Source organism: Danio aesculapii, chromosome 11 (genome assembly GCF_903798145.1).
Source record: "Danio aesculapii chromosome 11, fDanAes4.1, whole genome shotgun sequence".
NCBI lineage: Eukaryota > Metazoa > Chordata > Actinopteri > Cypriniformes > Danionidae > Danio > Danio aesculapii.
In genome coordinates, this window is record NC_079445.1 from 32,477,226 (window position 1) to 32,504,910 (window position 27,685).

Consider the following 27,685-nt stretch of genomic DNA (forward strand, 5'->3'; position numbering starts at 1 on the left):
TGACCCAAAGTACACTGCCAAAATATCAATGGAGTGCCTTCACAACAACTCGGTGTATGTTGAGTGGCTCAGCCAGAGCCCAGACCTAAATCCTATTGAACATCTCTGGAGAAATCTGAAAATGGCTGTACACTGTCGTTTTCCATCCAACCTGATAGAGCTTGAGAGGTACTGCAAAGAGGAATTGAGGCTTGAGGCTGTAACTGCTGCCAAAGTTGCATCAACAATGTACTGAGCAAAGGCTGTGAATACTTAATACATGTGATTTTTCTGCTTTTTTTTATTTTTTTGTAAATTTGCAACAATTTCAAAAAATCTTTTTTCACATTGTCATTATGGGGTATTGTGTGTAGAATGTTGAGGAAATAAATGAATTTAATCCATTTTGGAATAAGGCTGTAACGTGAAAAAAGCTGTGAATACTTTCTGAATGCACTGTAATTGCTTAAAGGAGTACAATATCGTGAAGTATATAAAAACAATACAGGAACTGCAGAAACTCAAGCTGTCGGATGGTACACATGGGCACATTAAGATAAGTTATCTAAGATAAGATAAGTTCTTTTTTGTGTCAGTTGGCATATTGCTTATGTTTCAGTATATTAGATATATGAAAAAGAGTCTATTGTACACCAGATGTGCCACTTATCTTCCAAAAATATCGTGCAGTACTTTGAGTCCTCTTGTTTTTAGATGTAGAAATGTCCTAATAAGTGGTGCTCTAGTCTATTTAGAGAACAGGCAGAGAACGAGAAAGTATGTTTGGTTTGGGAGGAGACTGAGAGAGGAACATACGTTTTGTAGACGCGGACAGTCTGTTTACCAGAATGGCCCTGTCTGCTTGTTAAAGGAAGCTCTAGAGCCTGATGGAGCCGCCTGTAATATGATATGGCATATGAGATTTTATTTTTAGGACAGAGAAGCCTCCATAAGAAAGGTTTATGGGGTTTTGAGTGGGTTGATCTTTTTAAATATTCAACTTCAATGAAATATGGAGCATGACTTGAGGCTGTTTTGAATTCATAAGTACGTTTCACAAGGCTGGATGTGCATATTGAGAGCTGTCGAAGGCAGTCGAGAGAGAAGCCCAGCAGCTCCTGGAGAAGCACCCAGCCCGACTCAAAGCCTGGGGTGGAGCGGAGCGGACTTCAAAAACACATTCAAAACAATACTTCTGTTTGATCTGATGATGCAACCTGATCAGAATCCCAGATTTTGCTGCAATGGATCTGGTTATTGATTTCTAAAACGCAATTAAGACCAGAATGACCCTCAGCTGAAAAATCTGTGAGACGTTAATAAGCAACTTCCCGAGACTAGTCTATAGGCTGTAATGAGAAGGGAAGTTAATAGCAAACATCAGCTATCAATGAAGTGTTGGTCATTGCCAGCGGTCATTAGCCAGCATTAGCTATTATCCACGTGCGGAGGTGGTAATACATTACTGCAGAATCCGATCAATTACAGCCATCTCTCCCATAAGTCCCATCCTGGTTAACTGACAGTTCACTTTCTGCACCCCTCCGCTCAATCCCCCTCTCTTCCTTCTTGCTCGCTCCGTCTGCAGCTCATCAGTCAGTCTACTCATTAACCTAAAGGACTTTGATGGGAGAAAAAGAGAGAGATAGAGAAAATGATGGAGAGAAGCAGTGTCTTGGGAAAGAGGGTGTGCAGACTAGACTAGGCCTGAAATCAATAGCACTTCATGACGATGGACAGGAAAAAGATGAAACCAGTGAAGATGTGATAAAGGAAAGGATATGAGAAGGAAAAATAATGGAAATTAGATTACTGTTGGCTTCAACCTAAATTAATTACGTTATTTTTAATGATTCGTTCATTTAGTAAAATTTATAAAAAAAAATTGCAGCCTTTAGGTCCTATATTTTAGGGCTGGTCGATTCAGCCTAAAATCCAAATCTCGATTAATTGAATATTTTAACTCTATTATGATTAATTAAAGATTATTTTGTTTATTTATTTATTTTTTCACCTTATAGTTCACTGATAATTTTTATATGCCGTCTAAAGGCATCACTGGCGCAGCTTCCAATCATCATCAATGTAGGGCGAAGTAAGGCTCAAGAATGAGTCTGCGGTTTGATTAATATCATCGTGTCAGAATACTTTATAAATATTATTATAAAGTAATACAATTATAGAATACTCCCTTGTTGTTTATTATTTTAAGAAAATATCTGATATTTTTATTTTTATTGTATTTATTATATCCGATATTTGTATATCTTTAAATGATTTCAATATAGCTTAGGCTATTTTATCTAGATCAATAAAGTTATGTTGAGCCTACAAAAGTGGATACGTAATTTGTAAAGTTTTATTTCATTCTGTTGTATTCATATGTGAATACAAATATGTATTCACTATCTCTGAAATAAAGAATGAAACCCAGCCGCTCGCGGTGAGGATGGTGCTGAGTCGAGCTTTTTTTATTTTTAATTTTTTTGCCCGATCTCTCACACACAAATACATGCATCTAAACTTGCATGTTTCATGCACAAACACACCTTTTAAATGTGACAAAAACTCTCGACAACTGAAAGTTACTGGCTGCTGGGTTTTTAATGTGGTGTAAAGATTATTATGCGTTATTGAAATGTCAAGGAGGACGCAAAAAGAAATCTCTTATTAAATTAAAACGACTTTATTATTTTATGCAACACCTTTAAATTTAAATGTGAAGCATAATGGCAATCTTAAGCAAAAAATAATAATAATTAGCCTATAAGATGTTTTATATGAAAAGGCGGCCTTTGCTGCTGCAGCACTACGCGTGAATGCGCATTCTCAGTAGCCACATCTGTACTTGACCAGAGATCAGATGTGGCCGCAGAAATAGAAACAACCACAGCCAGAGCAGGGTCACGTGACACATAGGGAAAGTAATTGAAAAAAATTGTCCTGGAAAAATTAGATAGATTATAGGTTCTGAATTTCGATTACTTATCGATTAATCGCCCAGCCCTACTATATTTATACCCAATTCGTTGAACTAAATGTCAAAGCAGTTGTTTTTTTTTTATGCAGTATGCATAAGTGTTTTGTAGAAAACGACTTTGTTGTGTACAGAAAGGCATTTTTATCTAGCTTTATTTAAACAAACAAATATTTACCCATTCCCAAATGTTCTAAATTGTTCTCTAAATTTTGACCTAATGAACTCTGATAATATCAAAATACATGCGTACTAAAATAAATGACTATGGCATGCCAACATATTGACTAGTTATATAGCATATATTCTTTTGAAGAGAAAAACTATGAGTGAAAAAGCTTTAAGGACAGGTGGTTTGGGAATTGTAAGAAAAATGGAGCCAGACAACCACAGACAGCGATATAAATGAGAGAGGGCTGGATTGAATAATTACCCATCCCTTCAGCACCCTGCAGACAGATGTCCTGTAGTAGAAAATATTCAGGAAACTCATCAGGTTTGGCATTCAGATGAAGGTTTCTTCTCTCTAATTACTTTAAACCCCAGCCCAACTTCCTGTTCTGAGAAGCTTCACAGAGACTGCCAGTGTGGCGACTGCATTCGTTTGAATATTTGCTAATTGTGCAGCTCTCCAGCAGTTCACATGAGCACATTCGCAGTGAGAGATATACATTACTTCCAATTAGAAGTATATTTTTTGCCCATATGTGTGTGTATCTACACTATTCGTTTGCGTTTGTGAAGAGAACCTAGTCGACTTGATCTCAGCGAACTGTCTGTCTCACTTAACGACTGTCATGGGACACTCTGCTGTATCTCATATCTGTCACTAAATCTGTCTTACTGTCTAACCCCGTCCCAAAGCTGATGTTTGATAGTTTGCAGAGCTCAATATTAAGCCTTGTCATTCACTTAACCTAGGGCAAGGAAATCAGTCATTTACTTACTTTAACTGGACTTTTGTTTGGTTTTGTTGCATAAAGGTAATTGCTTCTGAAACTGTAGTTTGAACAGTTGTCTATATGAATACTTAAATCAACATATTTGTTGTGTATATATTTTCTTTAAATTAAATGAAAATGAATGAAATTTTAAGGGTTTCATTTTAGCGATTCATTCAGATGGGTGACTCATTCAAGAATGAAGCATCATTGAATGTCTCATTGTATAGAATCATACAAATTCTATACAAAATAAAACAAAAATAGACAGTTAAAATAAACTTTTTTAGGTACATCTTGCTAGTACCAGGTTGGACCACGCTTTTGCCTTCAGAATTGCCTTAATCCTTCGTGGCATAGATTCAACAAGGTACTGGAAATATTCCTCAGAGATTTTGTTCCATATTGTCATGATAGCATCACGCAGCTGTTGCAGATTTGTCGGCTGCACATCCATGATGCGAATCTCCCGTTCCACCACGTCCCAAAAGTGCTCTGTTGGATTTAGATCTGGTGACAGTAGAGGCTATTTGAGTACAGTTAACTCATTGTCATGTTCAGGAATTCAATCTGAGATGATTCTGGCTTTATTGACATGGCACGTTATCCTGCTGGAAGTAGCCATCAGAAGATTGGTGCACTATGGTCATAAAGGGATGGACATGGTCAGCAACAATACTTAGGTAGGCTTTGGCGTTGATACAATGCTCAGTTGGTACTAATGGGCCCAAAGTGTGCCAAGAAAATATCCCTCACACCATTACACCACCACCACCAGCCTGAACCATTGATACAAAGCAGGACGGATCCATGCTTTCATGTTGTTGTCGCCAAATTCTGACCCTACCATCTGAATGTCTCCACAGAAATCGAGACTCATCAGACCAGGCAACGTTTTTCCAATATTTTATTGTCCAATTTTGGTGAGCCTGTGTGAATTGTAGCCTCAGTTTCCTTTTCTTAGCTGACATGAGTGGCACCCGGTGTGGTCTTCTGCTGCTGTAGCTCATCCGCCTCAAGGTTTCACATGTTTTGCAATCAGAGATGCTCTTCTGCATACCTCGGTTGTAACGAGTGATTATTTGAGTTACTGTTGCCTTTCTGTCAGCACGAACCAGTCTGGCCATTCTCCTCTGACCTCTGGCATCAACAAGGTATTTGCGGCCACAGAACTGCTGCTCACTGGATATTTTCTCTTTTTCGGACGATTCTTTGTAAATCCTAGAGTTAGTTGTGCCTGAAAATCCCAGTACATCAGCAGTTTTTGAAATACACAGTATTCATGGCCACCATGCCATGTTCAAAGTCACTTAAATAATCTTTCTTCCCCATTCTGATGCTCTGTTTGAACTGCAGCAGATTGTCTTGACCATGTCTACATGCCTAAATGCATTGAGTTGCTGCCATGTGATTGGCTGATTAGAAATTTGCGTCCACAAGCAGTCGGACAGGTGTACCTAATAAAGTGTCCAGTAAGTGTATATGTCACTTAATGATAGCAACTCATGTCTAAGAAAAATCGTATCACTGTAAATTTTGCAGTGACAATAATCTTTAAATTGCCCCATCAAAAAACACACTTATCCCAGACAAACACTGATGTTAGGCCCTGGTTTGTGTCACTGGCGCCACTTTGACTGGGTGGACCAGTGCATTCTGGGTTTAGCTTTTCTTTCTGAACATGAATCTCAATTAAATCAGTGTATAATGAGGCTGACAGGGAATCTTACCAGTAAACGGCAATGTAGCAGACAATAATATTACAAAAAGCAGTTACCTGCACTCTTATTATTGGGACCATAACCCTAAAGCAGCCTGGGATTCCCAGTGGTTCAATGGTGATAGCTAATGAGTTGCTCTTTGAGTTTGAATTTTTACTAGTCTATATCAGTAATCACTGTGCAACAACATTCAAGACCTTGAGCAAAGGTTTCACTCTAAATTGTCATTTTTCTACAGAATGCACATAATATTTTGAAGAATGCTAATAACTTAGCTAATAACAGTTCTATCTGTCATTGACTTTCATTGTATGTACGCCAGGATTTTACTAATCATTTTATTAGAAAGGTGTCCATACTTTATGGTTTAAATCTGACAAACTGAACATTTAGACCTATTTAACAATCACTTTCCTTGGGCTTGATCACCTCAAATATTGTGACCTGAAGTAGTTGAACACTAATGCACGTACATACTGAATGTGTGAGCAGTGTTTACCTCTTTTAACTGCTAAAGTTGTTCAGAATGGCATGCTGATTATTTTGTCAACATCAAAGATCTCTCTAGAGTCGCTCTGATGCTGAGATACAGATGTTTCATCTCAAAATTATAAAACCGCTCAACATGCATATCTCTCTCTTTCTTTTTCTCTCTCTCTCTCTCTCTCTCTCTCTCTCTCACTCTCTCTCTCTCTCTCTCTCTCTCTCTCTCTCTCTCTCTTCTCTCTCTTTCTCTCTCTCTCCCCCCTCTTATCCCCTAAACAAATATCATTTGGTGACATTCTCTTCTCTCCCCGGGTTCAAGTAAGCATTAAGCCGTTTTCATTTGTAATTAATTTTTGTGAGGCGCTGAATGCTGTGGGATTACAACTCCCCACTGCTGCTCTTTGTTAAAGAGTCTGATTATTCAGTACAACCACCACACAGAGAAAGGGAGAGTGAGAGAGCGTTTATACAGGTACACACAACAGAGCTGGAGTACAGATTGGACAAAGACCAAGACTAGACCCCAAATTTAGAACCCAAGCCCCAGATCTGTCAGTTCAAGAACCAGGGAGGAAAATATTGAATTAATGAGCAATGCATTTTAAAGACAAAGATTAATTGCCTTTTGCCTATATTTTTTCCATCAATTAAGCCAAGGAGAAGAAACATTCAGACAGTTCTGTCAGCATTTAAACACCCTTATGTCTTTTTAAAATAGTGCGACTTTGTTTCTTCTGTGGAACAGAACAAACTATATTTTATGTATGTCCTCTGTCTTTGCTCATACATTACTTTTTTTAATAAGCACCTATGATGTATATCAACTTTTGTAAGCTGTTTAGACAAAACTGTGTGTAGGTATAGTGTTACCACTGTCATATTGGAGAGATACAAACACAATAAGTCTTTTTTTTTTTTAATTTCCTGATGTTAAAATAGGATCCAAATGTCTCCCATATTGAGGCCCACCGAGACCTGACGTAGGAGTGTGGTTTCCCTGTCACTGTATTGATTGACAGCCACGTATTACATGTCTCTGTAATAAGGAGTACAATCATATCAACAAGACTTAATGCAACTGGGATTAAAAGATCTGTTCAGCTCTCTGTGATCACCTACAGCTCAAGAATGAGTTTTACAAGTTTAAAACGTTTTTAAAATGGTGCATGTTTGTAATAAATACAGTAAAATTGCGGTAATTCCCCACCACAGCCACATATTGTCAGTACAGTTATAGAAGAAGATGCTTCAATCCCAGTTTGTGGACTTAAATCAGGTTTATTTTGTACATTAACATAACGGATGTCCATATAGCAGTGTATATTAACATGTATCCTGTCACATTTGCCGTGAAAAAACAGTGCAAATCTAATCGTGTGTCTGTTTGTGCACAAACTTTATAATGACATTGTGTGTGAAAGGCTTGAATTAACTCCACAACAAATGCATCAAATAGCAGTCAGGAAGTTCTTATTGTATCAGCTTCATTCTTGTCTGTCACTGTGCTGTTTATCTATGTGAAGGCTACACGCATGTGGGAACTGTGGGCGGGGAGAACCTAGCTCATTTGCATTAAAGGCACAGGCAACAAAACAGCTACAATATCCAAACAGCTCAAATTCCCTAGATTTAAAAAGCTATAATAAATAATCTGATGGGTGTTTTGAGCTGAAACTTTGCAGACACATTCTGGAGACACAAAAAACTTAAATTAAATCTTGAAAAAGGGTTAAATAGGCGCCTTTTAAGGTTGTTAAATGTTTTTATTAGTCCATACATTGAATGTGAATGGAGTCCATAACCTTCAAACTGCAAAAGGGACATAATGCTAATATTGAATTGAAGCTTCACTTGTGTGTTATGTTTCGTCAAGTAGCACAGATACTTTTCTGTACAAATCAAAATACATCTAGTACATCAGGCATCTAGTCACAAAATTAAATCTAAAACTTTTTTTGTAATGTACTTAAATGTGAAACAGAAACAATGGAAATGAAATGGGACGTTCGCAGCTTTGTCTCTGCTCTGATTGTTGAAAAGCTATGCAGAATGCATAATTTTACATGTACATAGCTTACAGTATGTTCCGTAATGTTCAAGAATTAAGTCAGTAAATGAAGAGCAGGTGGTCTTTAATGGCCTTTAAACACATTCAACTACAAACACGTTAAACCCAAAACACATTTGTGTAGTCTCAGTACCACATGACGCAAAGGTACATGCAAATTCACAGACACGATTGCATGAAATACAATGAGATGCACATGCAATAGACAGTGTCTGTTCTGAAAAAGAAAGCAGCCCTGAATTATGCTGTTTAAACGTGAATCATAACTCATTCTCTTTCTGATTTTCACTGTTCACACTCTCTGATCCCAGAACAACACATGGAGCAGCTTTGATATGCATGACTCTTGCTTGGGTTCAGAGGTTATGCTACTGCTTCAGCCTGCCAATTAGAGTATTACCGCCTCTCTGGAACCTCATCTCCTCCTCCTTTTTATCTCCTTAATATTAATTGCCTTCCCTGTGTCATAAATGTCAGCGGAAGAGCACGGAAACCCATAAAAACATGCTTTACCTGTGGCACCAGTGGGCGGCTGTTGGGTGACGGTGGATGAGGCATGTCTCTGCTGATATGCTTAATTACTGCTTAACTCGTGTAGGCATAGGGGATAATGTGCAGGTCATCGCTCTCCGAGTCCTTCAGTCAGACAAAGAGGGACATTATAGCATCACAGGCTCTGAATTACAGCCCACTTTATCAGTCAGGACTCCCCTCTCGCACTGGTCTCATCAGTTGAGAGCCACCACATCAAATACGCACACACAAAGTCTCTCACAGGCTGACATTGTTTGCCATTTGCGTGCAACCAAACCCATATTCTGTCGCCCAGGGTTCCCTGTTATTCATGCGGCAGCCCATAATCACGTCCCTTTGCACCATAAGGCATCAATTAAGGCATTATTTATTACCAGTGGTTTTGGTCTAATTCGGCCGTTCAGAATTAGCTCTGATTTCCCTTGACCTTGCCCGCATGTGCCATCTCCTCTTTTTCTGCCTAAATGTAGATAAACGAGTGTGCTCAGTGCCCAAAACAGGAGAGGGCCAGTAGGACAGGCTGATCATTAAGCTGAATTTAGTCATTAAATGGTAGTGTTACATCAGTTCACTTTGGTTTACGTTGCTGCAATAATTCACAGCAGGCGAACTTAATTTCCCATGCGTTGTACATAGAAAAAAAATTATGTATCCACTGTATTTTAGAAGGGCTATTAGATTTTGCTTTGGCTGTGAAGTAATAATTTTGTCCAAACATATTCAATTGTAAGACAGTGCGTAATTTGTACATGAATAAATTCCAGAACATAGAGAAAATATAAAAAATAAAAGTTACCGTGACCGACGTCCACCACGCAATTTCAGTTTTCCCGGAACATGATGTCTTTAAACGATGATAATGCAAAAAAAAAAAAAATTATCAACTTCATGCCATATAACGTTATGGGTCAATCATGGATAAAAACAAGTGTAGCCACAAACATAAATCTTTTGAAACATCACTATTCAATTTACTAATGCCACTGACATTCAGTTCTCTTGCAAGTGAAACAAAGATAATTAAATCACTCACTCTGTCTAATCTTCAAGAATAGCCCACAGTTACCTCTTCTGTCATGTTTTGGCTGACTTGAGATCGCTTTGGTTCTGTCTCCTGCTATCCTGATCCAGGGACGCAGTTCCATCTTCTCGAGATCTCTTTTGTTCAGGCTCATTATCAGATTTACTCGTGGTTTTATAAAACGAAAATATGCATGACTGCCTCTTTTCCATTTTGAAAATACAAATATTATTTAGGTAGGCCAGTAAGCCATTATTTATTTTCGCTGCTCACTGCACAATGTAAGAAAGCTGATTGACTGAAACTATTGTTGAGGGCCAATAGTTAAACGTGCCTTCTGCTTTAAATTGCGCATGGCGATACAGTTGAGCATGCGCACAGACAATCAATTCACATTCTCTTGCACACACACACACACACACACACAGGTATTCACCACGCACAAATTAATGCTGGATCGATTAAAATAAATACCAGAATGCAAAACATGCATATTTGGCATATGCCGGAACAAGATACGGCTCAAATTAAGCACTGCTGTTGGGGGTATATCCAACACAATCTCACGGCAATTCGTAACTTTTTGATTTAGTGGCTAATTCGTATGAATTCGTACAATCTAATTAGTACATTGTTGTACGATTTGCTCATCCCCCAATGATGGTTGGGTTTAGGGGTGGGGTTAGGTGCCACGCCTCCTTTTTAAAATCTTACAATTTTGTATGATTGAACTCGTATGAATTCATACGAATTAGCCACTAAACTGACAAAATGTATAATACCTACGTTTTCTCGTGAAATCAGGCTGGTATATCGGTTCATATTTGTCCCAAACCATCACGGTTCAGTTCATGTACTGTAACATTCTGTCATGTTGATGTCATATAAAACAGTAAACAGAAAGCTTGCAGTGCTTGCCTCGCTACTGGGTTCTTTTGATTGGTTGGCTACTTTGATTGGTTGGCTACTTCGGAACTGACATTGATGAGCAGCACTGCGTGTAAAAGTTGCCATTCCTTTGTTTTTGGCATGCGAGGCACTGCAAGAGATGCGAGTGTGTAACTGAAACACACATTTGTCAATCGCATGTTTACAAAAAACATTGGAGCATTGACTAAACAGGAGTTGTTCACTGCACCTGCTGTTGCGTTAACAACATGTGCTAGGATATTTATTATATAAGATTTCAGTTTTAAAGCTTACTGTATCTAAACATTTTTCTGTTTTTCTAAGTGGGGGATAGACTTAACCTTTGAAAGTCCAATAGCCTTGACTTCTAGTTGATTTTTCCGAAAAATCATCTGTTGAACTTCATCCCAATCATCATAAAAACATAAATATTGCAGAAGACCTATTGGAACCAGCATAGACTCAAGATTCTTACACAAATCAAATTTGTGACAAGTTTGGTGAAGAAAAAAAATCATGGTTTGGGGTTACATTCAGTATGGGGGGCGTGTGAGAGATCTGCAGAGTGTATTTCAACATCTACAGCCTGAGGTATCAAGACATTTGTGCTGCCCATTACATTACAAACCACAGGAGAGGGCAAATTCTTTAGCAGGATAGCGCTCCTTCTCATACTTCAGCCTCCACATCAATGTTTCTGAAAGCAACGAAGGTCAAGGTGCTCCAGTATTGGCCACCCCAGTCACCAGAAATGAACATTATTGAGTATGTCTGGGTTAAGATGAAGGAAGAGTCGTTGAAGATGAGTCCAAAGAATCTTGACGAACTCTGGGAGTCCTGCAAGAACGCTTTCTTTGCCCTTCCAGATGACTTTATTAATAAGTGATTTGAGTCATTGCAGAGATGATGGATGCAGTCCTCCAAGCTTATGAGAGTCAAGCACAATATTAGTTATTTTCCCACTGCATCATGACTTTATATTCTATACTATACATTATTTCTAAGTGAACAGATTTTTGTCTAAGCAAAGTCAGACCTTACTGTGCTAATTAAATAATTAAAAATCAAGGCATGATCAAGACAAAAATAAGCATAATCTGATGGCATTTGCCTTTCAAATAAGCCAGTTCTGATACTAAATGATTAACTAGAAGTCAAGTTATTATTTGTTGTTCCTAAAACCTGGATAGGCAACAAGACTTTTGTCAGGCAGTGTACAGTCTCAAGTATTGTTTTTCATTTTATATTTGTTTTGTACTTTTGTATCTTAATCTTTTCAGTTCGGTAGCTGCTTGTGACAAAACACTTTTGGCTGTTCAAAATAAACAGATAAAAGAAAGCACTTGACTTTTTTTTTTTCACATTTCTGTTGTACCAAACACATATCAAACCTTGACCCTCAAAACCCTAAAAGGTATGTAGTGAACCATGACTTCTGTGTACTATTACACCTAAAATATCTGTCTGTTTATCTGTCAGATATCTGTCCATCTTTGTGAATGCACTATATTTGAAAATGTTATATGTTGTTTTTATTTGATGGTGATACTGGTGTTCTTTAATTATATACTGTACAATTGTTGACAGAATTTTGGAGCAAAAAAAAAAAAAAGGTTTTCCAGATACAGGCTTCCCTATTTCTCCCTCAAAGCAAAATCATTCTATTTTCCATGCTAATGCACCTTCAGCCATTCACCAGGTGCCATTTCCAGCTCTATGGCACCAGGATACAGTCAGACGGATGGTCTAATCAGTCCTAATACTTCTATAGATTAAATGGCGTGCAGAGGGGGAAATTACATGTCGCCGATTGCATTGTGTAGAGCGCTGATTGGTGCGGGACGGGCTCCATTGCAACTAATGGGACGGCTGTGTGCATATGAACTCATTAGACTGATCAAGTGCCCTCATCGGCTGTCACGTTCTGTAGAGTCTCCTGACAAAACTTCAGCAGAAGAGTAAGGAAAGACTGAAGGAAAGTGAAGAGATGAAAAGAAAGTGAGCTTCTCTCCTAGCCCTTCAGTGCAAATGCAAATCCAGCAAATGATCTCTAAAGTCAGAAAGCGCTGTGTTTTTTTTTTTAATTATTATTTGAAGAGAGGAATGAGAGTGTCTTTCTTAGATGGCACAGTCTGGACGTGAGGGTGTTTTTATGAGGAGGTATGAAACTGATGAAAGGAACGTGGCATTCAGATTTCTGCCTCAGCGTGTATTTTCTTCATAGAGACTCAAGGGATGAACTGATTGCAGTGTTTTGAGAATATTAATTGAAAGTTTTCAGTTATTGGCCAGAGAGATGGAAGATTAGATTGGAGGTTTATTAAGAGTTTTATTCTATCTGTCTGTCTGTCTGCCTGCCTGCCTGCCTGCCTGCCCGTCCGTCCGTCCACCTACACACCCATCCATCCATCCATTTACCCATACATCCATCTATTGACCCATACATCCATCTATTTTATCCATCTATCTATCCATCTATCTATCTGTCTGTCTGTCTATCCATTTATCCATCTATATATCCATTTATCCATATACCCATCTATATATCCAACCATCCATCTATCTATCTATCCATTTATCCATCTATCTATAGATATTCATAGATATCCATCCATCCATATCCATCCCTCTATCCATTTATCCATCTATTTGTCCATATTCATAGATATCCATCCATCCATATCTATCCACCCATCCATCTATCCATTTATCATATATCTATCCATAGATATTCATAGATATCCATCTATATCTATCCATTCATCCATCCCTCTATTTACCCATACCTATATATAGATATTCATAGATATCCATCCATTTATCCATCTATCTATAGATATTCATAGAAGTCCATCCAGCCATCCATATCCATCCATCCGTCTATCCATTTATCCATCTATCTATCCATAAATGTTCATAAATATCCATCCATATCCATCGATATTCATAGATATCCATCCATCTATCCATCCATAGATAATGATAGATATTCATCTATCCATTTATCTATATCAAAAGATATTCATAGATATCATCCATCTATCCATTTATCCATCTATCTATAGATATTCAAATCCATCCAGCCATCCATATCCATCTATTAATCTATCCATTTATCCATCTATCTATCCATAGATTTTCATAGATATCCTCCATCCATCCATCCATCTATCCATCGATATTCATAGATATCCATCATAGATCTATCTATCTATCCATTTATCCATCCATCTATAGATATTCATAGATATCCATCCATATATCCATCTATCTATCCAGATATCCATCCATCCATCCATTTATCCTTTTATCCATCCATAGATAATGATAGATATCCATCCATCCATCTTGCTATCCATTTATCCGTCTGTCTATCTATAGATATTCAAATCCATCCAGCCATCCATATCCATCTATCCATTTATCCATCTATCTATCCATTGATATTCATAGAAATCATCTATCCATATCCATCCATCCATCCATCCATCCATCGATATTCTTAGATATCCATCCATCCATCCATCCATCCATCCATCCATCCATCCATCCATCCATCCATCCATCCATCCATCCATCCATCCATCCATCCATCCATCCATCCATCCATCCATCCATCCATCCATCCATCCATCCATCCATCCATCCATCCATCCATCCATCCATCCATCCATCCATCCATCCATCCATCCATCCATCCATCCATCCATCCATCCATCCATCCATCCATCCATCCATCCATCCATCCATCCATCCATAGATATTCATAGATATCCATCCATCCATCCATCCATCAATAGATATTCATAGATATCTATCTTTCTATTCTTCCATTCCTTTGTTCGTCCATCCAATATATTTTATATGTACATATAAAATAGGTATTTTTTTGCCAAGGATACATTTTCACATTTCATTAATTCTACCTTAAAACTAAACTAAATAAAACTAAATTAAAATAATGTTTAAGAACCTTAAATCAATAAAACAGACAAAAAAGAAATAAGCCCACAAACAAATGACTATATGGAACTATAAATGTTCATTTAAAGAAACCAATGCTTGCAATATATGTGTAATTTTTATATAGTTTTTTAAATAAAAATTAAACATAACATAAAAAGAAAAAATATTTTTTTTAGCTAAAACCTGACTGAGAACCACATCTTGTTTATTTTTTCCTCTCCTCCTCCTCTTTATTTCCTCCTTAAAAAGTTTGGAAATTCAGCTTCTTCTCAGTGGAGGGTGAAGTCATGTAGCTGTGCTCGTGTTTTAACTCTCATTAAGACACACAGACCTCGTCCTCACACTAATGAGAGACACGCTGCCTCTTCATATCAACAGGGTCAGTTTGAGCCAGAAAGAGAAGAGAATAAAGATATTAAGCAGTATGGAGCCAAACACGCTCTTGTGGAGAAAAAGAACGGATTTTATTTTAAGAACTGTAACGGCAAATGGGATGAGCAGGAAATGAAGGCGAAAGAGGAAGAGCCAGAGAGACTAATGAAAGTGGCCTGAAGCAGAGGGCAGAGAGCGGCACACAGAGACAAACGACTGCACATTCACACAAGGCAGTAATGAGAACTCGCACATACACACACTGCTGTACTGTACATTACAGACACTGTTCATCTCAAGCCTCTCATTTACTCTATATGACACAATGAACTAGACACTCTTCCATCTCCGCAAGCTAGAACAAAATCACAGACCTTCACTAACATTCCTGAAGCACATTACTTTCAGTTGTTTACTAATGTGCATGCTAGATTTTTAGAAGATCCTGTTGATTTCAACATTGATATTGGGGCATCAAATTAGCCTTTTTGGTAACACTTTATAATAACTACACACTATGATCCATTTATTAAGCATTAGCAAATAATCAATTCATTATGTGTTAAGCATTAACTCTACATTAATAAACGATAGTAAGCAGTGTATGACTGCAGCTACAAATGCTGTGTTCTTGACTTACAACCACATTTATAATGTGCTTAATACTTGTACTTGTACCTACTTTGTTAATGATTTATTTTTCATTACTAAATTAAGTATTACATTGTTTACAAACCAGTTATTTAAGAATAGTTGGTGTTTTTTAAGATCCTTTAGAATGAGTTAGTAAATGATTAATAAACTATTAAAATTAACATTTATAAATCCTATTATTCAGGCATATACTAATAGTTAATTTGTATGTTAATAAATGCTTTATTAACTCAATTTCATCCGGTTTTGTGACCTAATCTAAAGTGAGGACTATTTATGCTTTATAAATCCCTTATTTCTTTGATCTTTAAAGCTCATTTTCTATAGGATTTCTGTAATTGTTTGTGTTAATGACTGATCTTTTCACTGAAAATTATAGTAATGATGCTAAAAAATCGAAAATGTGTTAAAACAGAAAAACGGTTCTTTTAAAATAGTAATAAAATTTCACAGTCGGTATTTTGGCACATGTAAATACAGCCCATCTGATCAGCAGACTAAAAACCTCTTACTATACCTCTAAACTGTTTAGAGTATTTTTTATTTACCCTCTTAAATTTCTCTACATAATACATTTGTACTTAAGTGTCTTGTTGTAAGAGACTTATCTTTAATGTGACCAGATTTTTCCCCCTCAGGCCAATATATATATATAATTTCTAAATTAGGCCAAATTGTCTGCCTAAATTCCTGAAAATCTTAAACTCAAAGACAACCCATTGCAATCTCAAACCACTATTTCATTCCATCATGGAAAAAAGGCAGTCCTCTTCAGATAATTCACATTTATTTAGCTATCATAGTCTTCCAGCTGTATGTAAATGATGTGATGTGTTGAAGATGCCTTTACAAACTGTTATGAGCAGATCCAAAAAGAGCTGTGCTTGAGCATATCCACTGAGAAGTTTGTTTGATGAAGAAACCATCACGTCTGTAGGCTCCTTTATTGTAGTATTTTTGCATTGCTGTGGAAGTTTATCGCTGGCTCTTTTCTTCTCTCTCTCTCTTTCTCTCGTTCTCCATCCTTTCTTGTTTGTAGAGATTGTCCTTGTTTAAAGCACTCATACATCACTCTGTCGCTCGCTGCTGCGCTGAAGTCTTGCTGAGGCTCTGTTTGTAATGCTGGAGTGGTTTTTTGCGCTGTGCTTGTAATATATGCTGTCATCAGAGAGCCGAGCCGCTGCAGTAATTGCCACTGATATGATGATAAAACAGCTCAGTTCAGAACCAACAACAAAAACTTTCAGGTGCTCAGGTCAAAGCAAGGTCAACTGAACATGGAAATCATTATTATTGTAATTTGTTATTCTTTATTTATTCATTTATTTTGCTCTGTATGAAAACATATACATTCATATGCTATTTAAAAAAATTTTTTAATGTACATATACAATAAGGTCTAAATGGTTTGCAGTCCTTTCTTGAAGATTTTAGCTCTAACACATTCATCTAGAAGTTTCTACTGAGTCTGAAAATCGAGAAAAGGAACATTACAAGTAAAACTCAGTGGTTCTTATTTGATCATTTTTATTTAGATAGTTGAATGCAGTTAGTACTGATGATAAATCTCAGATAATGATTTCTTGGGTTGTTCCGATAGCAACACTAGTATCGGTAATACTATCCAATACTGCAAAAATTCTTGCATCCATATCAGCAAGTATTTGAAACCATAAACCGATCTGATACTATCTTTTAAAATGAGACATGCCTGCTAGCTGTGGTTTTATTTTTAAAAATGTTTCAATGAGGTTCTTTTTCTGCATTATTCATATTCATTTTTTATATATTTATTTATTTTATGCACATATTTTTATACAGTTGCTGTAAAACTTGAGTAAATTTTTATTTCAGTTTGCAGTGTTTGATTTGTGGCTGAACTTGTTTCAGTAAAGTACAGTAAATAATATTGCTGTTCAATGTTTCATAATAGAAAATACTGTATTTCATAGTAATGTAGAGTGCTCAGCATATAAAAGTACACCCCTCACAAATCTCTCTTTTAAATAAATTTTTTTAATAGGAAGCTGTACAGTATTATATTTGTGCTTATATGTTAGATTAGTCAGTACTGAAGCCAAATCTGGAGCTTATCTAACAAAATAATGTACGGTAACGGTCCAAAAACTAGTACACCCAAATTTATATGTATTAGAAAATTATTAAATACAAATTTCAAACAGGGAAAATCAAGAGAAAAAAAAAATTTAGTTGAATTTTTGTGGGTTGTAATTTTTTTTTTTTACAATAATTAGCTTGAATTTAATTGTATTGTCTGACTAAAATGTTATTGTAATAAATGCACCAAAATACATTGCCTATATTCACTGGGAAATGGATAAAAATATTAATATTCAAAATGGGGTGTACTCAATTATGCTGAGCACTTTATATGTTCGTGATTTACTAATGGATAAGTCTGAAGCACAGTGTAAATGAATTATTTCAATTTATAAAGTAGGCTAGTAGCATACACAACTGTTTCTGAAGATACACACTCAGGTATCGGCCAATACCCTGAACTCATTTATTGGTATCGGTTAGGGAACAGGGGTTCAGAACATTCCTAATGATTGCATCTTACAAATTTAAACTTGTTTTTTAATAATTGGTACTTAAAATTGCTAATGCAACATATGAATTAGTATTTCTCCTACCAATATTTCTTATAATATTTCTTATAATAATGATAGTCATTATTGGGATAAAATTCACACTTAACTGAGATTACATTTTTAATTTATATATATATATATATATATATATATATATATATATATATATATATATATATATATATATATATATATATATATATATATATATATATATATATATATATATAATATTATATTATAATATATATATATATATATATATATATATATATATATATATATATATATATATATATTTTAATATTTTAATAATTTTTATTTATTTATTTTTCCGAACTAGCATTTTTTGATTTTCTCAAAATGTGACAACTGAGATTTTTATTTTTATTTGCAAAGACAATTTAGTGCATTTTCAAAATGTGTGTGCATGTGTGTAAAACATTATATACATTTATAACTTTATCCAAAGTGATGTGGACAAATCACTCTTTTTTTTGGCAGCAATAGTTGGAAAGTTAAAGGATAGTTGTATAACTTTAAATTTTTACATGTGATATGAGTTGTACTTGACAACTCATGTTGATCTTTGTGTTTCATACCCAAGAGACTCATAAGTCCTGTAACTCTTTCAGGATATGCACTATGGCTTCCCTTACCGCAATACCAGCCTATTCTCACAAGTTCAGTCATTTGAAAATGTACGATTTTAAAAAGGAGGTGTGACACCCAACCCCACCCCTAAACCCAACTGTAATTGGGGGATAAGCAAATCGTACTAAATTGTACAAATGACATTGTACAATTTCATTTAATTTAGCCACTAAATCAAAAGTTTAAATCGTGTTGACAATACAACTAGAACATAGATTGCTGTAAAAACCCACCAATGGTGAGGATGCATTGTCTTTGTTAATGTATGGTCAATGGCAGGGAAAGAGTTTATATGAACTTTTTGCGATTCATAGATATTTTAAACAGAATATTTTTTTAAGACTTGATGTGACGTCCAACCAAGACTCCTGGTATTTCTTGCAGTAAGAGAGTGATGGTCAGAGGTCATGACTGTATGTTGTTCAGGTAGATGTGCAGGGTTATTGAAGCAGTGCAGAGCATTAAGTCTGCGTGACAGCTTCCCACCATCACACATCTGAGATTTAATGCTGGAAGAGCTAGAAGAGGTAGATCAGGGAAAGAGGTGAGCTAGCGTCCGCATGTGTGCTTTCTAATTTCTGATGTGTTGTCATGCTGTTTTACTTCCTATTTTCCTCTCTCATTTCTTTGATGACTTCAGTGCCGCCACAACCCGGCCTCAAAGAGCTGCCAACTGGAGATACAGTCTAGTTAGCCAATCTCTCTCTGGACTTGCATTCAAACTACACTGAAATGATTTTTAAGCACAAAGTGTGTAAACAAAGTCGGGGCACAGATGTACCAACAGGCATTTGGCTGGCTGCTCAGATGCCTCATGAAAATGAACAAACATCCATATTCTCCATACCAAATTTAACAAATATTGACCTTCATAGTTTTCATGTTTTTTGTTCAATAAAGAGGCAGTGCTGATGAGACTTCCGTGTTTGGGCAATTTTCATTATAGCTCATTTTCAGGAGATCACTTATGGTTATGAACATTTCAGAATTGGACAAACAAGCAGGATATATATTACAGATATACAGTTGAAGTCAGAATTATTAGCCCTCCTAAATTTTAGCCTCCAATTTCTGCTTAATGGAAAGAAGTTTTTTTTTCAACACATTTCTGAACATAATAGTTTTAATAACTCATTTCTGATAACTGATTTATTGATTTTATTAGATTTTTTCAAGTGACAATTAAAGGCTTAACGGTTAATTAGGTCAACAAGGCAGGTTCGGGGTAATTAGGAAAGTCATTGTATAACAATGGTTTGTTCCAAAGACTAATATAAAAAATATATTGCTTAAAAGGACTAATGATATTGACCTTAAATGTTTTTATTTATTTCATTTTTTTATGAAAACCTGCTTTTATTCTAGCCAAAATAAAACAAATTAGACTTTCTAGAATAAAACATATTATAGGAAATACTGTGAAAAATTGCTTGCTCTGTTAAACATATTGGTAAATATATAAAAACAATCAAAGGACTATCAGAGGATCATTTCTTTGATGACTTCAGCTGTATATTATATCTGTAAACACACACACACACACACACACACACACACACACACACACACACACACACATATATATATATATATATATATATATATATATATATATATATATATATATATATATATATATATATAAAGCATTTTAATACACTATACATGTATTGTGTTCAATATACCTGTGCAGTTGTTCATTTATGTGTGGATTATGATTGTATTTGAAAATTACAGCAATAGAAGCTCAGTGTCCCTTGTGGAAATATAAATTTATATAATCTAGTTTCAAATTAACAATGATATTTATTTAACTGAAAAGTTATGTTCTTTGGTTTTTAAAAGTGTTATTTCATTGAAGGCAGGCATTTTAAAGTGTTGAAGACGTTGTAACCTTTGTATTTATGCACTTTCTGACTACCAGGCAGAGTCTCAATGACTGTGCCTTTATTTTTGTGGATCCATTCAGGCCAAAGAAAGTATTTTGTTGATAAACTTGTGCGGTCAGTAGCTGGGCAGGTTTCTAACACTTATACATGTGAATGGACACTATTATGTCAATGAGATCAGGGCTGGAAAATGCAGTTTATCTTGCTGACTTCAATACCTCACTTACATGCTTTGTTCAGCCATGTGCACCTAGCCACTCCTAGGTGGACATGGCTGATGTCCACCTAGGATACTGGAAGAAATTCTCAATGCTGAATTTAGGGTGAGAGCTTTTATTAAAGCATCTATAAGGGGAACTTTTCCCAGCTGCTTTGTTTACTGCACTAACCAAGCAAACTCCTGCTGTTCTATGATTTAGCATTTTTATTCAGACTGTCTACTGTTGTTGTGTTTTATTTTTGTTCCACTTTTAGTTTCAGAAAGTGTTTTTTTTTTATTATTTTTATTTTAAAAATCTAAAAAATAAATGTAAAAAAATGGAATCAAACAATTCAAGAATCAGTCATGAATAATCAGCGCATCGCTAACCGCTAACTTGTATAAACGTTTTACCTGTTTTTTCTCTCTCCTATCCCTCCTGCAGAAAACATGAAGGCATCTCTGCAAAGGTCACGGTCGCGGCAGAATATCAATTTAAACTCGACACGAGCACTCACTGCCAAGGAGCCTCATTACGAGAGCGAACCCCATCCGTCTGCAGCCCACAAGCCGACCCACCGGCCTGAGAGAGAGAAAGAAAAAGCCAAAGAGCGAGAGAAGGAAAAAGAGCAAACTCCCATGCTTTGCTCATCCAACGGTGACAGCGACGTCGAGGCCTTGCTCGCCCGCCTGCGTGCCCTATGATGACATCACCTCTCGGGTTTGACCTCTGTAGTCGCTGCAGTGACACGGACACAAAAACGAAACACAAAGCTCCCAGTCACCTTTTGCTAATAAATGCCGGCGGGTTGTGAGCTCACATGCACACACACACACATGAAAAGTCTTAACAATTAACCTTTCCCATCCGTCTCCTCTGCCCTTTTACCTCCAACAACAGACTTGTTGTCCACAGAAGTGCGAGTCTTTGTGCTGGTCAGGGCCAGGATAAAAACTTGCCGCTGTTTTTTTTTAAATTTTATTATTAAGCAGCTAATTAGCAGACAGTTTAGCATGACCTTTGGGCTAAGCGCTCATCTTTTTTATGTCATAAACAGTACAGTTATTACTCTTTAAAATGGCTTTGCTGCTCTTTAAAGAGCTCTGATGTGCATACTTTAACATGAGCAGTTCAGATGTGTCATATATAATACATATTTTCTGTATCCAGACACATTTTACTCCATATTCTTTAGCTTCTTCGGCAATATATCTAATTCCTTAAAGGTTTGTTCACCTCAAAATGAATCTTTCATTCATTCGTCCTCATTTTTTTTTCCAGTTCCAGAAGTAATGTACTCATCTTCAGAACTTGAGAGACCATCCATTTAAAGTCTATTTACTTCTGAAACAACAAATAAGATGAACAGATCAATTTGAAGGTTTTATAAGCATCAGCTAGCTATAGTATTCAAATTTGGTCACAGAAAATAAAGTGAGAACCAATGACGTTCGTTCTGCCTTGTCACATGGTACATTTAGCATTTTAGCTTCCTGACTTAATGAAAACAGAAGCACAACCTGCTATTTGTATGAGAGAACTCCTCATTATTGAGGAGTTCTCTCAAACAAATAGCAGGTTGTGCGTCTGTTTTTGTTAAGTGATCAGAGTTTATATGTGGATAAAAACCTGAATTAAATCATATAGAGTTCATCTAGAGTTCATGATTTAAAGTGAATACAGACTTTCAGACATGTTTGTCTCTATTTGCATTCTAAATATGAACAAAAGTCAGTATCACTTTATTTTGATGGTCTCTTTAATGTATTTAGTTGAATTTAAGTTACATTGCATCTACATGCCAACTAATTCTCATTAGATTATAAGTAGACTGTTAGGTTGAGGTTAGGGTTAGTGCAAGTTGACATGTACTTACAAAGTATCTTATAGTCAATCTGTTGAAGGAGCTGTATCAGCAGATATTAAGCTGACAGTCTACTTATTCTCAAATGAGAATTAATTGGCATGTAGTTGCAATGCAACTTTTAGTCAACACAATGTGCAATAGGGACCATCAAAATAAAGTCTTACCTAAAAGTCTGTTTGGAGCGATATGAAGGAGAGCAATTGATGATAATTAAAATTGGGGTAAAGTAACCATAAAATGATGATTATTATTCAAATTAAGAACTGTTTTCATTGTTAATCTCCTTGTTTGTATTTATGTATATCTAATCAGAGAGAACAGTTTTATTATACATGAAAAAAATCTTTATAATTAATCATTATTATTAATGTACCATTAATTTGTTCTATTTTTGAAATAAAATTTGAATGTATTAGTTGAATTGCGTCCCTTCTAGAGCGATGGTACTATGCAAGAGCAGCGCTTCTGTATTAGAAGAGCCACTGACAGGAGATTCCTGTTTGCCTGGAGTATTTGTACTACTTAGCAAACCTCACTGATAATAGCGAACACTTCTCTAACACACATTTGCTCTCGGACCTGCTGCTTTTCCAAATAGTGTTTCCTTTATTTGTGTTTGTTTGTGATTTATTTTGTGTATGTGTCTTTGTGTGCATTTTTTATTTCTCGTTATATAATTGGCGAGTTTTCACATTTATCCTCATGATGTTTTCTGTTCTGCCATTCCTGATGTGATTTTCCTCTTTATTGCTCTCAATCAGCCGTGACATCAAAACGAGATTACCTGTGAAATCACATCTCTCTCTCTCTTTCTTTCTCTCTCTTATTCTCCTCGGACTTACTGCACTCGCATCACCTTTCTGATTCTTTCAAACATCATTCGTATTATTGGATAGACATTATTGCCTTGACATGCTTTGGTGAAACGTTTCAAATAAAATAAGGAAATGCGATGCGAACTCTTTGTTTGGCTTCGGAACAGACGAATGTCACTTCTTTTTCTTTTTAAACTCCCTTTACTCTCTCGGTTTGGCTCATTAAAAGGGTGCATATGTTGTTGCACATCCTCTTGTTCATTCAGAAATCTCATTTTCTGCACGGTTACCTGAGAGGCGGCTGAGGTTAGGAAAGGGAGGACGGTGCCTCCTGGAGAGATGAAAGCCTTTGCTACCCACAATCACAGCGTTTATTGAATTGTAAATAATAATTAATGCCGTTTCCAAAGGCGTACGTTCCAATTTAATTAATCCAGTGGAAATGGGGGAGGTGGGTTTGGCCTCTTCACAGTGCCAGGGCACCAGGTGTGCATTTAGATTTTTTTGGAAATGCTGGATGCACAAAATAAAACACTAATAGCTGGATAACTTGTTGCATTCTGCGTTTTTAGCCAGGAATGAAAATTTTGGAAATAAAATAAAAATACGGTCATTATATTTATTAACCAACAAGCTATTAACTATTTAAATGAGTCATTTTTGCCAGTACTGAATTTAGGACTAAATATTTATAGCAAAAATTCTGGTTCACCACGATAGTTAGATTTCCTCCCCCCTTTTCTGCTCCCTTTCTTTTCGTGGGGCTGGTTGTTGTTGTTTTCCACAGAGCTCTGGATTGGCATGGCAGTGAAGATCCATGGATAATTGACAGGACATGTCAAGCAGTGACAGCAGTTGCCCACAGTGTGACATGGTATACTCTATTTTTGTCCTTTTATTTTATTTATATATTTGTTTTATTATTTTGGTATTTTTCCCCTATCTTATTTGTATACTAACATTTTTAAAAAGGTTAATAAAATAATTATTAGTCATGGATTTGAATAAAATGTTAATATATGTTTTATTCTATAAAGGTCTGATTTATTCTAAATTTCAATATATAATTTATAATCTTAGTTTTTAATCCAGGCCAGTAGCCAGGGTGGGGGTTGGGTGGTTCGAAAGACTCACCCCTCACTGACAAAGGTCCACAATTTGTCCCATATATGAGCTCATTTGTTTTATTTTGACTGCTATGCCATCATAAAGTGTGAAAATAGCCCTCCAAAATAAGGCTTTAGGACCAAGCGGAAGCAGAGTTCAACATCCAGCTGTGCAAGATAACATACAATCTGACGTAAGTGACAATCGACTACAGTTTTTAATTTAAAACTTTATAGATTCCTATTTTCTCTAATGATATATGATGTAATTTGTTTTTAAAAATGTTTTTTTTTTTTTTTTTCATATTTCTTTATTCTAAATGTTCAGTAAATATTTTTTACATCAAAAATTGTGGTTATGAAGACCATCCAACAAGCTAATCCAGCAAAAATAATGCTTAAAATGTCACAAAAAAAAAACTATTTAAATCTTATGATTAAATGGAAAATGAAGCGAATAGCTCCAAAAAGTCCACTTTTTGAGAAAAAAAAGAATCACCCCTTTCACCAGGCTGGCTATGGGCCTGTAATCTCTTGACAATATGACAATTGGTCAGAATGGTTGTTTTCGCTTGTTGTGATTGAAAATATAAGGGTTATTCCTCCAGATTTTGATTTGGTCAATAAGTTAAAACATTGTTTTTGTGTTGTAAATGCTCTAAATGACAAGAAATAACATCTGTGTTTTAGAAGATTATACAAAATTATGTTTTAAAATGTTTTAAATTTAAAAAAATAAAACATCAACTCAATTTATTTCTAGAGCACTTTTAACCAACCACAATGGGTACCAAAGTGCTGTACATAAAAACACATAATACATGCAAACAAGCAAGGAGCCAAAATACATAAACTCACAACACATGATTAAAGCTAAAGAAAATAAGTGTGTTTTCAGTGACCTGAAATGACTCCAAAGTAGATGTTCTTAAGGAGAGTGGAAGATCATTCTAAAGTCTTAGAGCTGCTACTGAAAAAGCTCTTTCACCTTGACATTCCAAGCTTGATCGTGGGACTGTCAAAATAGAGTCGATCCTTAGAGTAAAGAGATCTCACAGGTTGATGTATATTAATTAGCTCAGAAATATACTAAAGGGCCAGGCCATGGAGGGATTTTTAAAATTACAACAGTACTTTGTACTGAATTCTAAACTGGATCGGTAACCTGCGTAGGGAAAACCAGTAAAGGTGTAATATGCTCTCCTTTTTGTGCCTGTTAAAAGCCTGGCAGCTGAGTTCTGGAACAGAGAGAGAGAGTGAAGCCTGACTCACATTCAGTTGCAATAATCCAGACGAGAAGAGATGAAGGCATGAACAACCTTCTCCAAGTCACTGAAAGAAAGGACAGACTTCAACTTGGCAATAGAACAAAACAAAAACAAAACAGGACCAAGTGTCGAGCCCTGCGGAACCCCACACATTAGTTGTTAGACAGAAGAACAAGAGTTGCCCAAATTGACTCGGATATCCTTCAGATAAGAAGAGAACCAATCCAAGGCTAAACCCTGGATATCAGCGTGTTCTCTAAGCCGATCAATGGATATTAGAGTTATACCTTCAAATTTTGATTTGTTCAGGAGGTTAAAACATTGGTTTTGTCTTGTAAATGTTCTTTGTAATATTTAATAAAACAATACAAAAATATGTTATGTTTTAAGCACAAAATACAGAGAACCTGAGAACGTAGTTGGTTTTTACATGCAAATGCAATATATATTATTAACATTCACTGCTCCCTTAGAATTATACCTCAGAACTAACTCCTTAGGCTGCATACTGTTTTTACCTACGTTAGGAAATGTTTACTTTACACTTGTAAGTAAGAAATTATCACTATTAACAGGCTCATTAACTGCTTACTATTAAGATATTGACTGTTTATTAGTATTTATAAAATATACATCCTCATTCTTCCCCAATACCTAAACCTAACTACTACCTAGTTATCAAAAAGCAAAGAAGTTATTGAAATACCTTATTGAGCTAAAAGTCTTTGTTAATGATGTCCTCCTCTAATTGTACCCTAAAATAAAGTCTTGCATGCCAATGATGCATTAAAATCCTTTTCAAAGTTTTTATCTCTCTAAATTTCGCAACTGATCTCAGGCTTTCATGAACCTGCCACAGGTTGCTTTCACCAAACGGATCACATAAAGAAAAGTCTCTATAACATCGCCCAGCGGTCGAATGGAATGAGTCTGAAAAGAGACCATATAGGTATTCTTCGAAGCCAATAACCCAGAAAACAACATAATTGACAATAATCCCCTCACCTAATTTCCATTTAAATACCCTGTATGCATGCGAGCACACTTCCCGTGGCTCTAAATGGACCCCACAGTTAGCAGAGGATAAAAGCCCATCATAACAACGGGTCGTGACAGTGCGGTTGAATTGCCCTTTAAGCCGGAATGAAATCATATCGGTTTGCATCCGTGTCCAAAAGCCGCACCTGTCACACGTCCGCCTTTCCGAGGAACACCGATTCCTCTCTTCACGCTTTTTATTTGCGTTTAGTCATCCGAAACATCAGGCTCTCGCCGGGCAGGATCACAGCTCCGATCAGCACCACGGACAGCTCCAGCAAAAGCAATGCTAATGAAGCACGGCCTTTCTGGTTCCCTCAGTAGCAGCATCAGACACAGACTCACTCTAAATGATCCACCGCCGCCGCGAGCGTAACCCCGAGAGAGGATGTTCAGCTCTTCTGTGTCCCATGTTCTTTGCTCTCTACCTCTTTATTTTTTTATCAACTGCCTCATTCTCTCTCGCTCGTCTGCGCTCGTCCTACTCTGAAAAGACAGGAACACAAGAAATCACCCTCGTCTGGGTGCCTTTTCTCTGCTTAATAGGACAAACCGGAGAGGCAGAGGATATCAAATTCTGCTGTGTAGTCCTGCCCGAGTATCTC

General features: G+C 36.2%; 1 protein-coding gene across 3 annotated transcripts in view; it reads left to right on the plus strand.

Moving 5' to 3' along the window:
- diaph3 (diaphanous-related formin 3) overlaps positions 1-23,812 on the plus strand; it is a 475,404-nt gene extending 451,592 nt beyond the window's left edge. For all 3 annotated transcript variants that reach the window (XM_056468166.1, XM_056468167.1, XM_056468168.1), the window contains one exon: positions 21,431-23,812. In XM_056468166.1, coding sequence (XP_056324141.1) covers positions 21,431-21,690 — 260 coding nt within the window. In that variant the 3' untranslated portion in view covers positions 21,691-23,812. The remainder of the gene's footprint in view (positions 1-21,430) is intronic.
- Positions 23,813-27,685: the final 3,873 nt, after the last annotated feature.